The 18155-nt window shown below is 31.3% G+C and overlaps 1 protein-coding gene across 2 annotated transcripts in view; it reads left to right on the top strand.

Annotated features, from left to right (window-relative positions):
- The window catches only part of LOC124360553 (exonuclease mut-7 homolog), a 63412-nt gene that overhangs the window by 13486 nt on the left and 31771 nt on the right, over positions 1-18155 (top strand). Inside the window, exons 5-9 of one of the 2 annotated variants that reach the window (XM_046814271.1) lie at positions 4507-4614; positions 8020-8157; positions 14076-14290; positions 16058-16254; positions 17339-17520. In XM_046814271.1, the coding sequence (XP_046670227.1) occupies positions 4507-4614; positions 8020-8157; positions 14076-14290; positions 16058-16254; positions 17339-17520 (840 nt within the window). The remainder of the gene's footprint in view (positions 1-4506; positions 4615-8019; positions 8158-14075; positions 14291-16057; positions 16255-17338; positions 17521-18155) is intronic. The other variant, XM_046814280.1, reaches the window with a different exon arrangement.

Genomic DNA, 18155 nt, shown 5'->3' with positions numbered 1-18155 from the left:
AGCGTAACATCAAATGGAACTAACTAAAACTATAAAGTTTATGCGTTAGGTTAAGGTTACACTGGTCCCCAAAAAATTTCGCAGCCGTTCCTTTCGTTTACTGCTAATCGATTAAGAATAAAACCACAATCGTATAACTCCAGGGGGAGTACGGAGTCTGGGTATTATGAAAAGTGGTGGGAAGTTAATCGGTTGGATATAAAATATCTTGTTATTTATAAAAATAAATTATTTTCAAACGAGCAATGTGTCTGTTTAGTTTTTAGTAATTTATTTAAAACATATGTAAGGGAATAACCTTATGATCAAAGGTATATCAATCAACCAAGTCCATTGAGTATAAGTATTAACATTAAAATATTTAGTAATGTATCTAGTAACTTACAATTGCATTAATCACTTTTATTAAAGCTATTTATATTTACTAGATTCCTGAAACAATACATTTATTGTTATGTATATCTATCTATTCACTGTACGATATGCTATTTATTCCACTATTCTAACACTTTTTTACAAGCGGACCTTTTCTTACATTCGGTTATTACATTCATTTGTTAATTTTGTTCGGTCAACACGATGACCGATATTGTATGCTCTAGCGGGAAGGCTCAGTAACTCTGTACTGACCGGTTCAACTGAACGAATCGCAGCAGTGAATGAGATCGACTGAACCGGATCAATCAGATGATCTGATAGAGCAAATGCTGAGTAGTGGTGGGGTTACTGGGAGAGGGCGGCATCACAGCGTCAGAAGTACCCCACTCTGCGTGAACTCAAGTCACCCGTGGTCTTTTTGTAAACGGTCTACCTATAGTGTACTGATAGGTGAAACTTTGAACGTGACAAGAGAAACTCTGATAAGCGGTTAAAAAGTTCATACACTTTCTAAAAATAATTTTGCAACAAAGTTAGTTTGTATTTGAAAATAATATTTGCAGTGTGAGCACAAAAAGATCACAAATATTTTGCTGAAACAACTCAAAAAATTAAAACTGATAGTATAATGTCCGTTACACACAAATCTTGTAGAGCTACTAGTTTTTTTTCTTAAAAAAGATAGAAGCTTAGTTATAATTATGTTTTTGAATATGGAGAAACCTTATTCTACGAGATTTGCTTAAAAAAGACAAATTAGGGCTGTAATATTTTTTATTTTTACTTGTTTGAAACTCACAACTCTTAGGTCTACCACACCTTGATGCGAGGTGAGGCGAGGAATAGTTTAGGTGAGGGACATCTCTTCTGCAGGGCATTGCATACAGTGACATGCAAGTGGTTGGCATGAATGGCTCTCGCAGGGCGCTGCTGGTTGGTTTAGGTTAATCATCAATTATAAGTTATCACCTGATTTTGATACTAAGAACATTGAACTTTGAAACATTACTTAAAATACAGTACTGTTGAAGCACTGTATATTAATTTTTCTTATATTAAAGTGTAAATAATTTATTGTTTCTGCCTCTTCAGTTGAACTTCAGTTGAAAGTGTCTACCAACTGTTGTTTACCGTCAGTCAAACTTAAATTATGTATCGTAAATCTTTTAATTATTTTTCCAAATTATTAAATATTCCAGGAAACTTTTCTAATTTTCCTCTGTAAAAAGCTTTCTTGGACTTCAACAAATATTATAAAAAGAGAATAAGCCGAATAGTCCAGCCATTCTTGAGATTAGTATTTAGCAACACATTAAGTGATTCAATTTAATTTAATTAATTATAAGATTTTGTTTAATCTGACAGTAATTTCAATGTTGACATTTGTACTGTATACATGTTTCTATTTGCTTTGTTGATTCTGTTCTAAATTTCCAGATGGTTCAGGTGAATTAGTTTGTTTCACCTGGCCTAAATTTGAATTGAACAAATTGGCAGTTCCTTAACACATTCACTGCTGAAAAAAAATTTGACTGGTCATAGTAAATGCGGGAAAATATATACTTTTTGTAACTTACCCAAAATGAAGTCAGAGCAGTCAGAAATCTTGTACAAGGTTGTTCAGGTAACCCCACTGCCAGATTTGGTGACGTCTTAACTGTGACAACAATTGTTGTCAACCGCACCTGGTGCCGGTCCTCGCTTACTCAATGAATCAAGAATCAAGATCTTTATTAACCATTAAGCAATACAAAATTACAATAGGCTTCGTCAGGTCCAACATTAAAATATCACAGCTTGCTAATTTAAAGATACATAAAAATAACAATACTAATAATAATATAGCAATTTTTTGGTTAGTTCACATATTATATAGCAATAACATATTATGTGCAATAAATAACACAAACACTAATACTAATATAATACAATACTACATTACATAAAAATTTTAAAATACCCACATTTAACTGTCACTAATATTATGCCCCAAGGACACTGGGTCTATTACTCCTGAATAGCCCTGTCACTCGCGGAAGACATTGTCAATTGCACAAATGGTGAAAAAATTGAAAACAGTCCAGAAACATGGAAAAATAGTAAACTCTCTGAACTCTTTGAACTTGAATCAGAATCGTCCTGTTCACTCATAAAGTCTTCCACTAGTTCAATGTTGTCCTCCGTACTGTCTAAATATAATAGTAAACATTCACAGTCACCTTACACTATACACTACACACAATAAACAATATAGCATAGTCAGCGAACAAAAATTGTGAACCACAAACGGATTGTGAATAAACAACGTATGAAACAGGCACAACACACGGCAAAAGGCGCAATGTTCCATAGTAACTGAGGCAATGGCGGCCAAGCAAGCAGATGTCTGCTATTGTTGTCATCCGCAGCAAGAGTGTTAAAAAAATGGTATCCTATGGCCTACTTTGGGTTAACAAAAATAATTGAGATTCAGTGACATCTGCAAAGTGATAACAGTTATTAAAGATACAAAAACACAAAATGTTCTAAAGTGCAGATAATTCCTTTATCTCAGTTCTCTTGAACAGTAATGAGATTTATCTAGTAAATCTGAAAAGTGCTGATCTTATTCTGAATAAGAAATTATAGTTTGTCTGTGAAGTATTTTTAATTGGATTAAGAATACTATGGCCAAAGAGGGGATTTGTGGCCAAAGATAGATTCCAGGGCAAAGTCGCTGTATATAGGAGCTTCTTCCTAGCTTGTACGCACAAAAACTTTTTTACCTAAAAGTTGACTGTGTACAAAATGTAAAGTTGTTAGTTCAAATGACATTTTAACTCTTTATGTCTCAACGTCCAATTTACCGGACCTTTGAGATTCTACATAAAACTGCCAAGCCAAAAAAATGGAATTTTTTGTCTAATTAATCAGCCATTTAGGAAAAAATTATTTGTAGCTTTTAAATTTTGTTCCTACTGGTTTGGTGTTTTAAGTAAAAGAGGACTATCTTTATACATTTTAAAGTTGGAATCAGTAATAAACTTGACACATTGTTTGTTTTGTTACTTTATTTTCTTTTTATACTTCACGTTTGTTATAAGAATTAATTGTCTATATATTTTTCCAAAAATGTTCTGTAATTTCGTAATAAATATAAGATGTAACCACTTTATCAATTAAACATTTTTCTAATAAGTAAAAATATTTTTTGGTCTAAAGTGACTATTTTATGTAAATTTTTGGTGTAGTAATTACCAAATACGTTACATGCATAATGCACTTTTAATTTATGCTATTCGATAGTCAATTTAAAAAGCTACAAAACAAAAAAGAAATCACTCAATTTATACATAAACTAAAGGCAGTACAGAGTGAAACATAAAGCATTTTCAAAGTGTACAAATAGATCTTGGTTTTGAGTAGTACCGGACTCTCAGGCACTGGCGTCCAAAGGGTTAAAAAGAAATTGACAAAGGGATCAAAATCTAAAACTCCAGTTATCTGACTAAAATACAGGTAGATTGAGAGTGGAATTTAAGGTTTATAATATTTAATCTATTCTGTTATTCAATAAATTCAAGGTAAATCCATAAATAAACAAATTATGTTTAATATTTTGAAATTTTATAAAACGAGTATGTGTGGTATTGAAAAGAGATGTTTTTAATTATATTGTAATTTTTGTGTTTATTTGTATGGCATCATTGTTATGTATTTGTAATAATATCTCCTACATACATTTTTTTTTAAGTTTTCTTAAGTTAATGGAATTTTTACTATAAAAATATGATGTACTTTCTCATGTAAACTCCTGTGTACATTTTTACTTGATAACTTATTTGTTCAGTTTATCGTTGGAAATATGATTTTATTTATCAAGATTGCTACAGCCTAAAATTGAAATATTATTAATCTATTAAACAGAAGTTTGATTGCATTATTCATCCAAAATGTATTTGTATAATAGAACTTGTAAATTGCTTAAATAAAATAAAACTTACATTTCAAAACATATACGCTTTACAAACTTTGTTGTAGTGATCCAAAGTATTATATCAAAGAAATATCAAATACAAATAAGAAGAAACAGCAAGTTAAGGTTAAAATTTTTTAATATGAAAGTTTTACTTTATTTTTATTTGCTAGTGATTTCTGATTTGCCATTGCTAAGTGGTGATGGTTTGGGACTTCTTCTTCTCCTTCTTTTGTCCTCTTTGTTTGGAAGGAACATTGCCTGCGTAGATGAAATAATATGTGAGTTCAGTTCTCAAAATTGTTAGAACAATGCTTAGCTTAATTTAAAATTATGCCTTTAATTTGTTCTTAATGTTATTATTTTATATATGGAATGTTGGGCAAGGTTGATAGGTGATTCAACAGGTTTCAAACAGTGTAATACATTAAACAATAAAAATGATCACTTAAAAAGTAAATCAATTAATATTTGTATCAATTTCAAGTTTGTGTAAAACTGTATAAAGGCACTAATACTAATAAGTAATATCTATGTTACGTGAAGATTCTTGGTGCATTGGAAATATTTTAATTTAATACCAGTAGTGAATTGCAACACATATTCCAATAATTCATTTAATTTTGTGAGGCCTTTCAAGTTGAACAAACCGATAGTTTCCCATTTGTAGATGTTTTGGCAATTAGAAACCAAACGAAATTTGATTTTGATATTTACAGGAAACCAACGCATATAAATAGATTTGTTGTCAATGAATGTAGCCACCCACGTCAACAAAAGAGAGCTAGTTTTAATTTGATGATTTACAGACTTTTAAATACACCACTCTATCGACAACTACAACAAATAATTAAACTCATAAAAGATATTGCTATTTTTAATGGTTACACCACTCAACTTATTGACAACATACTTTACAAATCAACCAAAAGAAAAGCAAGAAAATCTAGAATAACATAACTACTCCTTCAAAACAACAAACCTGAATTCATTTGTACAATATACAGCAATATTTCAAATCAATTACAGAAAACTTTTAAAAAGCATACAAACAAATCTATTACATAGAAAACAAACAATAAATTATCACAAATATTAAGAAATCCCAAAGACAAAAAAATCATTCGAAAACAAATCAGGAATTTATTAAATTAAATGCAACGACTGTGAGAAATTGTACATTGGCCAAAAAAAAGGTACATCAAGACACAATTCAAAGAACACTTTTCACTTATAAAATATGGAAGAACTGAAAAATCTGCTATTGCAAAACATTGTATGGAATCTGTGCAAACGTTAAAATCTCTGATAAAAATTTAAGATTATTGAATGCTCTGGAAACATTTTACATAAACATAAATCAAGAAAAACTTATTAATAATCAAGATGGACCTATTGAAAATTCAATTCTACTCTCATTACAATTCATAAGAAAATTAAAATGTAATAATTAGTATATATATAAATATGTTTTACTGGCTAACCATTTTTCCAAATCCTTTACCATATGTTATTTTTGTACTTATTACTTAGAAAAATGTAAATATTTATTCATATTTGAATTTGCCTGACGATGGAATCCTTCCTTCTGAAAGGCCTCACAAATTAAATTAATTATTGGAATATGTGTTGTAATTCATTAGTCGTATTAAATTAAAGTAATATCTAGTTAGCAACTGTTTATTTTTTGGTGACATCTGTTGTTTGCCTGTTTTTTTTGCAACCAAGCAACTAAATTTATATTTTAATTGTTAATTTAAAATAATAATAAATAATTTTTAGTATTTTATATTTTACCATCTATGTTTGTCTGAAATAGAAATAATTAACTATACACTAAAAATTTAAAGTAAGTTATGTTTTATTTCATTGTATGTAAAGTAAATTATATTTTGTTTCAAAATAGAATGTGAGCACACTCTAGTAAAACATTTGTAAATGGGCTAAGCAAGAGTAGTTTGTGGAGGAATTTATTATTTTACAGTCTTTAATGGTCTATATTATCACCATCCCATTGAGATCTTCTCAGTGCATTTTCCGTTCTCATTACTCAAAACTAAGGTAAATAACAATTTGTATTACACAAAGTAATCTATATTAAAAGGTACAATCCAATAAGCACTTATAAAATTGTGTTAAAATAATGTTTAAAAATTAACAACTGCTACTTAAACTCATACTTAAATTCATTCGTAACTTTTGAATTTGCTGTAAGAAAATATTTTTTTCAAATTTGTGCTCAGTCTTCATTACCTCAGTGACATTTATCCAAATTCAAAAATAATTTTTCTTTCAACCACTCCACTTTGCATGTATGTGGATAGTGATGTCATCCTCCTACTCAACCAATCGTTCTCTAGAGTTGCAACAGAGCAAATACTTCTTATTAATCATTCAATTTTGAATTGTATATAGTATACTCATAGTTCTATACAGGCATAGTTCGTCTTTTATTTATTTGTACTGAAAAAGGACTAAATCCTAACTTTTTTATTTACAGTATATTTAGTTGTAACTTTTGTATTTAAACTTTTTGGTTTGGTGTGCAAAACTGATTGCTTTTCATTAAGACCATCAATAAAAATTAACTAAAATCTCTAAAGAAAAATAATTAGTAGTTTTTCTTTATTACTTGAAAACATATTTATAAATATATTTTCATAAATCAGATTTTGAATTATTAAAACAGTTTCATATCAATCAATTTGTACATTATTTAATTCTGAAGATCGAGTACAAATAAAATAAGTTCAACACTCCAGGCAAAAGTTATAATGTTTTGAATAGAACAGCCTATTTCCAATATTTACTTCCTAGTTTATAATTTTACTTAAAAACTTTACTTTACATGATCCGAATATCAGCTGGACCGGTTCATCTATCAACTCACTGAGGAAAACATAATGGAAAAAACTGGAATTGTGACAGGTGAAATTGTAACACGTGTATTGTGATGCTTATTCTATATTACTATTGACCTGATGTAAAAAATTTCAATCATAGTGTTTTCTGCTTTAGGATACTAAAGTCTTTTTATGATGTATAGTATTTCTGAACCATTTAAAATTTTGCAATAAAAATCATTGAATAAAATTGGTGGATAGTATATTATTAGCTGGAAATAATATTATATATAATTTTGGAAATTATATTCAGAAATAATATTATTATTAGCGGAAATAAAGTAGAGTACCTACATTTTAAAACTTGAAAATTGTTGTTACAATCTGTAACTGCTATTGTAGTATGCAAAATGTTTATTATCTGTGCATACTTTGACGCTACTTATTAATTCTGTGAGTATTATTGTTCTAACAATTTTGCAGCAACATCATGATAAATTGCTAATTGACGGTTATCCTTTCATAAATTTCCAATTTTTTATCAGCTAGGCAAAATGCCGTAAATTTCAGAACTTATTCTCACCTAATAATATTTACCATAGCATGGATAAATAACTAATGTTTTTAGCTAGCTAGGAGCACATCCCCCCCATACAGCAAATATAATCCTCAGAATATACATATTAAAGTCAAGTGATCTTTAAGCACAGTCATAATGATTCTTTATAAATTAAATAGTTTTTTTATAAATTAATTTTTTTTTAATTTACTTATTTAGAGTTGGTTTCTTTAATTTCCTGAGCTGATTTAATTTTAAAACAAATAATGTGTTTTGTGTTTTAGGGAAGAAGAGTGAAAATGTATCAAGAATGCTCCAAGAGTATTTGTCATCAGTTGTTGACCCGTACGAGTCTGCTTTCAACGTAGCTGTCAACTGTCCTGACTTTTATCAAGGAAAACCCAATTCACTGCCAGTTGCAGGTAGAATTCATTCTTGATTGGTGCAAACACATATAAGTTGAAGGAGTGGCTTGAGCCCTGTGCAGCCTGTGGTCCGGCACGGGGAGATTTTTGGGAAGGGTTCCAAATGAAAAGAAATATTTTAATATATTATATAAATGGGCTTCACTTTACCATAAAATTTTTTTATGATGAACTGTTCCAGTATCACTAATTTAATGTATTCCGAAAATCTCCTGCATTACAAGCACTACTTTCCTCCCATATACTTCTTAGAATTAAATAGTAGACATGCATGGTAATGCAGTGCAGTTCTCTGCTTCCTTCCTGCTCATACTTCTGTGCCAGCAGGATGTTCAAAGGACTCAGAAAATTTTTTCCCAAAATGTAAGAAATAATAATACAATCTTATAATGCTTATAACTTTAACATAAAACAAAATTAAACCTTTAATGATATTTGTTTGTTTGGAGAACTAAAGCCTTTGAATATTAATTTAGGAGTGAATATTGAGTTTGCATTAATTACTTCCTACTAACTCTAAAGATTGAACAAAATTCCAATAGCTTCAGTGTCATCGCGGGTGAGCTCACACATCATATCGTGATACAATTAACCTGGGCAGAGGTGGTTTGCAGTCACATTTAATTATTCAACTGGAATCCAATCTCTTTTCATTATATATACATACATATATATATATATATATATATATATATATATACAGGGTGTTCTGAAAAAAGGTGCCCATAAGTCAGGGCGTGATTCCTCACATCAAAATAAGAAAAAAAGGTCTAATTAACATAGGTCCGAAAATGCTTAGTTACCAAGTTATACAGGGTGAAAGATTTCGTCTGAATTTCAGTTCCCCTGCTGCAACGAAAGCCCTACGGGTATTTGTTGGCTGTTAATTAAGATGTACAATTTAGCGTACTTTATGTAAAATGAACTGAAAAATTGAATAAAACCGTTTTCCAGACCTGTAGCTACAGTAATTTTTAAGATATGTGACGAAATACGCGAAACTTGGTCCCGAAAAAACAAGTTACATTTAGGTTTGAAGCAGATTTACTATGTTAAAATGTACAATAAACACAAAATATTTTTTCACGGTACTTGTAAAAAATTTAATTTCGAAGAGAAAGATGTAAAATAAGTCTAATAATAGGACAAACGCAAACTTTAAAAAATAATCCTTAATTACATACAAAACGCATGAAAAAATAGACAAAATCTGTTAAGCTCTCTACAATAATGTAATATTGAAATTAAAAACAGCTGTTTTATTAAAATATTTGATTTGAGAAACAAAATAATTTCTATTCAAAACATATGTTGTTTAACAATGTAACATTGTTTATAATAATTTAAATAAAAACATTTACAAGCAGCTATTTTTCCATTGCTCATTAAGTGCGTGTGTTGATCTGTACTTTAATACAAGTTAGTGCGAGTGCCGTTGAAGTTAATTTTTGATAGCTAATAATATCTTATTCATCATGGCAGGTAATATGAATATTATGCACACTAATGGTGAAATGGCAGACATGCATTTAATGTACGGTCTTGCACATTGCAACAGTCGTCAGGGCTAGACGACTCTATCAGGAACATTTTCCTCATAGACAGTTACCGACTCATAAAATGTTTTTCTTCCATTCATAGAAGGCTAAGCGAGACGGGAACCTTTAAATCTGGAAAAGTTGGTAGATCAGGACGGCCACGTACAACGTGTACAGCTGAATTGGAGGAGGGGCGTGTTGGACGAAATAGAGAATCATCCTGGAAGAAGTACTAGAGAACTAGCCTTGGATTTCGGTGTTAGTAATTCAATTGTCTGGAAGATTTTACACGAGCAGCAGTTTGCATTCTTATCACTATCAAAGGGTCCAGGCTCTTTTTGCCTCGAGATTACTTTCCTCGTGTTCAGCTATGCCAATGGCTTATCCAAAGGTGCAGAATCCACATTTTTTAAATTACATTATCTTTACTGATGAAGCAAAATTTTCAAGAATGGCTATTCTTAACACCCACAATACTCACATGTGGTGGCAATTGAAAATCCACGTGCTATTTCAGAGAACCGTCACCAATATCAGTTTTCTATAAACGTATGGGCTGCTATTCTGGGTGATAAAATTTTTATTAGTTTTTTAACCTGATACGCTCAATGGTGAAAATTATTTACATTTCTTGACGACTAATCTGAATGAGTTACTCGAAGATGTGCCACTATACACACGCAACAACATGTGGTTCATGCAGGATGGAGCTCCAGCTCATTACACATTACAAGTAGAGAATTTTTAAATGAAGCATATCCAAACAGATGGATTGGTCGAGGAAAGCCCCAGTAGCATGGCCTGCAAGGTCACTGACCTCAATCCTCTAGACTTTTTCTTATGGGGACATTTAAAGACGCTTGTCTACGACTCGCCTGTGGATACCATAGAAGAATTGCGAATAAGGATTGTTAACGGGATTCAAAGGATACGTGAGACACCTGGGATCTTCGAAAGAGTTCGGCAGTCTATGAGAAGACGGCTGGATGCTTGTATTTTGAATGAGGGGAAAACATTTTGAACATCTACTGTGACGTGGTTAGTTTTTTAGGACAAGTGTAACTTTTTTGTTGAATGATAATTCAGATAACTTTTTTATGTATGATAATGTATGATTGTTAAAAATATTTACTTGATAAAAAATAATAGTAACTCATTAATTTGTTTTAATAAAAACAGCTGTTTTAATTTCAATATTACATTTGTAGAGAGCTTAACAGATTTTGTCTATTTTTCATGCGTTTTGTATGTAATTAAGGATTATTTTTTAAAGTTTGCGTTTGTCTATTATAGACTTATTTTACATCTTTCTCTTCGAAATTAAATTTTCTACAAGTCCCGTGAAAAAAATATTTTGTGTTTATTGTACATTTAACATAGTAAATCTGCTTCAAACCTAAATGTAATTTGTTTTTCGGGACCAAGTTTCGCGTATTTCGTCACATATCTTAAAAATTACTGTAGCTACAGGTCTGGAAACGGTTTTATTCAATTTTTCAGTTCATTTTACATAAAGTACGCTAAATTGTACATCTTAATTAACAGCCAAACAAATACCCGTAGGGCTTCGTTGCAGCAGGGGAACTGAAATTCAGACGAAATCTTTCACCCTGTATAACTTGGTAACTAAGCATTTTCGGACCTATGTTAATTAGACCTTTTTTTTCTTATTTTGATGTGAGGAATCACGCCCTGACTTATGGGCACCTTTTTTCAGAACACCCTGTATATATATTATATATATATATATATATATATATATATATATATATAGGTTAGTATGTTTACCTATTTATATCTCTTGAAAATGTCTTGCTTTAGGAGAAATATAGACAATTTTTATGTTTTTATTGAAGGTATATATATCCAAATGTCAATGGGTCGAATCTTGACGGAGACAAAAACTTATATAATTTGTATTTCATTGTATGTTGTAAGATTTGTCATAGAAATACTGAATACAAGAATTTAGTTCAGATGCAGAGAGTCGTGTCATCCGCATATTGGACTATCTTTCCATTCTGAATTGATAGTTCAAGATTGTTCACATAAACCAAGAACAGTACAGGTCTAAGGATAGATTTCTGGGGATCCTCTGGTTCAAATTAACTCTCTATGACTGAACATTGCAAATTTCTACAAACTGAAATCTGTCACTAGCTGCTTGCGAGGCAGGGATCGTCGTTCTTGAAAGTTGGAATCACTTTAGCTGTTTTTAGCTAAGCTTGAAACACTCCTATTTCAAAGGACATGTTAACCAGTCTTGTTAGTGGTTTCAAAATGTGCTTTAGGCAACGTTTGAGTAGCTACACAGACATGCCATTGATGTCACATGATTTTTTTGTGTGAACCCCCTATATCTCGTTCTCGCTAGCAGGAGAAAGTACCATGGACGATACTGGTCCCCTTATAGGTTCCAAACTTGACCGACTGCTGCTCAAAGGCAGGTTCTGCACTGCGGTTGCAAAAAAATTACTTAACTCCTGGCCACTTCTTCAGGGGTTTGTAAAAGTTCATTTCCAACTTTTATTGTTATTGGTTTTGAAAATTTTGAAAAATCTGGTTTTAAATTTGAGTTAATAATGTCCCATGCAACCTTTGATATGTTGTCTGCTCTCTTCAGTCTACTTTTAATGTCATAGACTTTAAATAGATGCTTTTATGACTTTCCTGCAGATTCTCTTTTAGCTTTTAAAAAAGTTTTAAACCGCTCATCTTGAGATTCCCTAAATATGGAGTAGAAAAATTTTAATTTTTCTCTTGATTTGAGAATGCTCTGAGAAACCCATTGATTTTTTTTTGAAATTTTATTATTTCCTGGAACATTTTGTATGGGCAAGTGGTATCAATATGGGTGATTATACAATAACTGAATGCCTTATTTGGGGATTTTAAATTGTTTAAGAAAGTCCAGAATTCCTTGAAAAGAGACTGACAGAGATGATCAACATTTCTGGGATGTAGAGACCATTTGAGTTTTTTAGTTTGGTGTTCGGATTCCGACCTCACTCCATGGATACTAACCTCCTGCGCAAAATGGTTAGAGATGGCGGTGTCCAATAAAGAGACCACAGTTAAAATGTTTGTGATGACATTTTCAATGGCTGTGTTGGATATAGCAGTAACTGTAGTGGGCAAGTTCATAGCCCACTCCAATCTAAATGAATTCAACACGTCTTGAAGCCGCAGAGTCATGGGGTTGGTGTGGTCTAAGACATTGATATTGAAATCGCCAATTATTATGAAATGCTTGGATTTTGGTTGAAAAAAAGGACAAAAATTATATTCGAGTTTCTCAAAAAATGTATTGCTGTAGCCTCTGGGGGATCTATACAATCCGACTATGTTTATCTTTTCAGAAGATTTTAGGGAAACATTTATGCCACTAATTTCAAAGTTCAAATCAGAACTATAGTTTGTTTTAAAATGCTTGAACTTTAAATAAATTTTAACAAAAATGGCCACACCTCCCCCTTTGAAGAGATTGCGATGAAAAGAGTTTGCCAATTGAATTTGAATTGAGTTGTTCATTTTAAACTGAGAAATTGAATTAATGTTAAAACTTTGCTCTGAAACAACAAAAACATCAGGATTCAATTCCTCGCATAACAGTGACAGTTCACTCACTTTGTTTGTTGCGATCAGGGCATTTTGATGTACCACAGACAGTTTATTCAAATTAAATTTAAGGTTTGTTTGTTTTAAATGATGCCAATTTTTGTTGTGGTTTACCGATACTGAAACCAAGATGCGTCTACTGAGACTTCTAAAACAATATTTAGAGTTTGTACAATCAGTTCATCTTCCTTGTTCATTTTTACTGCGTCTGCATATAAGTCTGTACCAGGGCACACACATGGGATGTTTTCAAATGGAGGTCCAAAAACGGATGAGTGCTCACTGGAGGAAAGAGGCCCGGCTGCTTAATTAGTCCAGTAGCAGGAGGCTTAAGATGGAGTTCAAAAGGCACCTTCAGAATTTTGTCGAAATTACGAAGGCCAGGAAAATATTTAATATCTGATATGTAATATTTGTATCTATATCAGCTCAATTCTTTATAATTATGTTTATTATTTTATGATTATTTGTTGTTAATGAATCATTAACAGGATATCATTTTGAAAATGTCAATACTTTTTCCTTATACATTACTTGCCAATGAAATACCTAATAACTTACACAATGCACAGATTGAATTTCTTTTTCAATTTGAATGGTAAAATTTTAAAAACTTATATTTGTTTTACTATGTATTGTTGCAAAATTAGTACTTAATTCTTTCTGAATCAAATTAATATAGTTATATTTTACACCTCTCTTATCAAGGTGAACAACTGATTTAACATTCACTTTGTAATTTTGTTTGTTGTGTTACAGTAATTGAAGAATTAGCTACGTATTTGAAAAATAAAAAAGGAGAATATGCTTCGTGCCTTACTCATAGTATAAAACTTGAAATTTTTAACACATTCACTAAGCAAAGGAACGGTTTCCTCACTAAACTCGCATTTGACGTGTACGAACTACAAGCTGACAAAAATATGTTTATTCAACAAGTTCAAGACTTCATAAAAAACCAACAGTACAAAGAAGTAAGTGCAATCCATATTTTTATACAGTAAATAAACTAGGCTCTTTAAATCTTCACCTAATTCATGTTTTTGATTAGAAAAATGGACCATTGAAAGCGGAGGCATAAACTATATTAATTTATTTGTGCTAAATAATTAACCCTAATTGGAATATACTAATTAACTATGATATTATGAGAATTGATGATTAATATGATTAAAAAAAATATTATCTAGATCTTCTAACTTAAAATCTGATCTATTCAAGGATTCCAGAATATATCAAAAGAACATTATTAAGATAGATTGTAATTACTCATATAATTGATTTGGAAAAATAAAACAGTCAAGAAATGTGTCTGGATATATGTTACACATAATGAAGCCCTGAAGTGGGTTGACCCATGTGTTCTTTACTGTTTTGGATAGGATATTTGCATATATGGTCACTAAATAAACTTAAGATTTTATAAAAATGTCTTTATTTGTGTTGTTGATATTAAAATTGGATTTATAAAATCAACAATTGTATTAATGGTACTAGACATGCCTACAGTGCATACATCATACACACTTTTAGATAGCTAGCTCAAAGACGGTTTTGAGTGTTGCATCTAGTATGCACTATGTTTGGAATTATGATCCATCAAATCGTTCAATACAGTGTTGATCATGAGCAGTGGGATTAATTAGTGCCATTGATCAATTCAACAAACATCATTATGGTGTAGAATTAGGATGCTATTAGAATACTGAATATTCCATGTACCTGAGCCAATTTTAAGTGTATTTTTCGATATATCTATTATTTTTTGGGTCAAATTTACAACATTATTGACGATTACTAACTATTCTATGTTAAAATACTACTATTTTTTTCTAAAATTAGTCATAATTCAAAATTTGAAGATTATAATGTATGAAGTATAATACTGACAGTGCTGATGATGATAAATTCATCCACTACTCAGCGAGTTAGCTTTACCACACTGTATTATCAGGGCAGACAAAACACACATTGGTAAAATTTACTCTTTATGCATTTGTTCAATTTAGAGTGAAACATCTTAGAAATGGCAGAAATCCGATTGAGTTGATTTATAGAAGCTGAAACTAGTCAGAAACAATTAAAAAAATAAGCAATGATTTTAGGACTTATTTCAGAAAGCAAGGTCAGTTTCATAACCTTAGAAGTCTAAATAAACATGTTTTGTAGCAATGAGAAGGATATAATATAAAATATAGAAAAGTTCGGTAGCATGAACAAAGACATATGTGACTCCATCGTTGCACATTGAGTCAATTGTATAGGGGCTTAACTTTGTTTTATCTGAGACAGCATGAATTTTTAGTAGGTTTTTACTATTAAAACCAATAAAAGTCTTGCTTTTCAAAGATTTTTTAAATGGTATTTTGAAACATATAATTTTTTATGAGAAAGATAAAAAAATTAAACATTTTTTGGTATCATTATATAAAAATATACCAGATCTTGTAAACTACTTCTGAACTACTGTTCAGAACAACACAAAATCAGTTTTAATCTAACAATTTCGATATACACTAACATTTTCTTCTTAATGAGCAATTAGTTTTTTGAACCTATAGGGTTACGTATCCAAGAAAGGTTTATTTTCTGGCCCATGATAAAACCCTTAACTGAATATTTTGAGTAACATCTGAACATTATGAGTGTTACAAAAGTGTTAGTTCAAATAATGCAGTGAATAGGGAGGTACATACATTTTCCAATTAAAATGGGAATTCAGAATTCCTAAATTGTTTCAGGCTTGTCAGTCAGCCACATATCTTGGACTCGATCACTTCCATATTGAGGACTTTGTGATACCGCTTCTGTTTCAAGACAAGTTGACTATAGCAGAAGACTACCTGAGGATTAGTCCACCCGCCCAAGTAGCAACGGCGGAATACCTGGACCGGTTGCTTCAGGGAAAATTTGGTGTTAATATTGAAGATACTATTAGGTAAAATAAATAAAACAAGACGTTACAAGAATTAGTCACATGTTACTTAAAAGTAAGCCATCAAGAATTCTTCAACGGTTGTATTTTGTGTACTGAACAATTTGTGTGTTTTATCATTTATTATTTAAGTTTTATATTATTACACATTTAAAATACAATTAAACAATATACGGGGTTTCCCACGGGTAATCCGACAATCTTCTCAGGTGGTTTCCTCTCATTAAAATAATGAAAAAAGTTTGTATAAACATGTCTGGAAACGCTTTGTTAGCAAACTATGGCTAGCGAAAGATTCATCCAATTTCCTGAAAAAGGACGGAAATAAAGCTAAACTGATTTTTTTATTGTGTAAAGTTAGGTGATAACTTTACTGGATTTGTTGTAAAATGAACTGAAAAATTGAATCAAATACGTCCCGGACCTGTGAGACCACCCATATCCGAGATATCTCCGATTACTAGTTGAGTTACTAGTTGATAGGGAGATCAGCAGACTTACCTTGAAATGGGTAACGAAATCAAGAAATCCTCTAAACCTACACCTGAGATAAGTCCGTCCCTCCACTCCCATCAGGAGACTAACAGTTTTCATGGTTATTTAATATAGTACTCAATACAGTGTCAACAGTTATGAAGTGATAACAGTGTCTATAAAAAGTGAATTGGCAACACTGCTTCCCACATTATCTCTGCACCCCAAAGTGAATAGACAACTTCAATGTTCTGTATTGCTTGAGAAAGATTTGCAGTGCAATCAAAAAGTTCTAACTATGTGTACTTTTATGGGTTCTTTCAATCAGTGGACCCTAGAAGTTAGTTTTCAGGATAGGTCTGCTAATCTCCCTATCAATTAGTAACAATCCCTGGATTTCAGTCTTATTAGTTCAAATCTAAATATATATTTTAGCATTTAAAAAATATTAAACTCCAAAGCAAAGTTTTTACAAATTTTGTTTGGGGTTTCCAAAAACTATTTATTATCTGTCAGTTCAAGATAATAACAACTGTAAATCTTAAATTTTTATCATTAGTAAACTTTTTTGGGATGCACTATAAATTAAAAATAAATATGTTGTGTGTTCCAGACGGCTTAATGTTCCAGAACTAAAGAGGGAAAAGCTGCAGTACAAGCCTATGTCTAAACTGCTAACCAGGTTTTTGAAAATTTACAACCTCCCTCCCAGCAGCTGTCCTAATTTAACTCAAAAAAGAAGAGAAGGAGCTTTACAGTTTGTGATCCGTAAACATTACAAATACAACGAGATTGGTATGTTAACTGATTACAACTTTATCAATTCAGTTGATAAAATTTCATTTTTGCTCTGTGCTGAGTGATCTTGACAACTCTTACAACACAGCATGCACTATAGTGTCTGCTACAGTGAATGTGTTAATCCTGAAAATGTTGTTTTCTCTATAGTTTGATTGTAATTTCACATGATTCAGATTAAAAATCAATACTAGTTGTGTCTAATTGCGCTTTAGTTCAGAAATAGAAAGAAAATCTGTAGATGTGAAAAAAAATTGACATTTAAAGAGTTCATTGGTGAAAGTTGTCTTTTTCAATGTGCAATTAATTGTGTAAAACACCAGGAAAATGTGTGTGGAAGTTAGTAGTCATAAGTACAAAAAAACTAAATAAAAATGATTAAGTCCTTTAATGTTAATTAGCAATTCAACTTCGGTTGTACCCATCACAAAATCTGGCAGGTGTATTGAATAGTGCAATTGCAACAACAACAATCACGGAACTGACCAATGCTGCTCTGAACATGGTGGGAAACTGGTGTGATAAGGTTGGCCTCTCCGTCAACCCCACCAAGGCTGCCGTGGTTGCCTTTACCAGGAGGCGACAGATGGAGGGCATTGGTCCCTTTCTATTTAAAGGCTCACCCGTTGAGC

Source organism: Homalodisca vitripennis, chromosome 1 (assembly GCF_021130785.1).
Source record: "Homalodisca vitripennis isolate AUS2020 chromosome 1, UT_GWSS_2.1, whole genome shotgun sequence".
In the NCBI taxonomy this organism is placed as follows: Eukaryota; Metazoa; Arthropoda; class Insecta; order Hemiptera; family Cicadellidae; genus Homalodisca; species Homalodisca vitripennis.
This window is presented reverse-complemented; position numbering and strand designations above follow the sequence as displayed.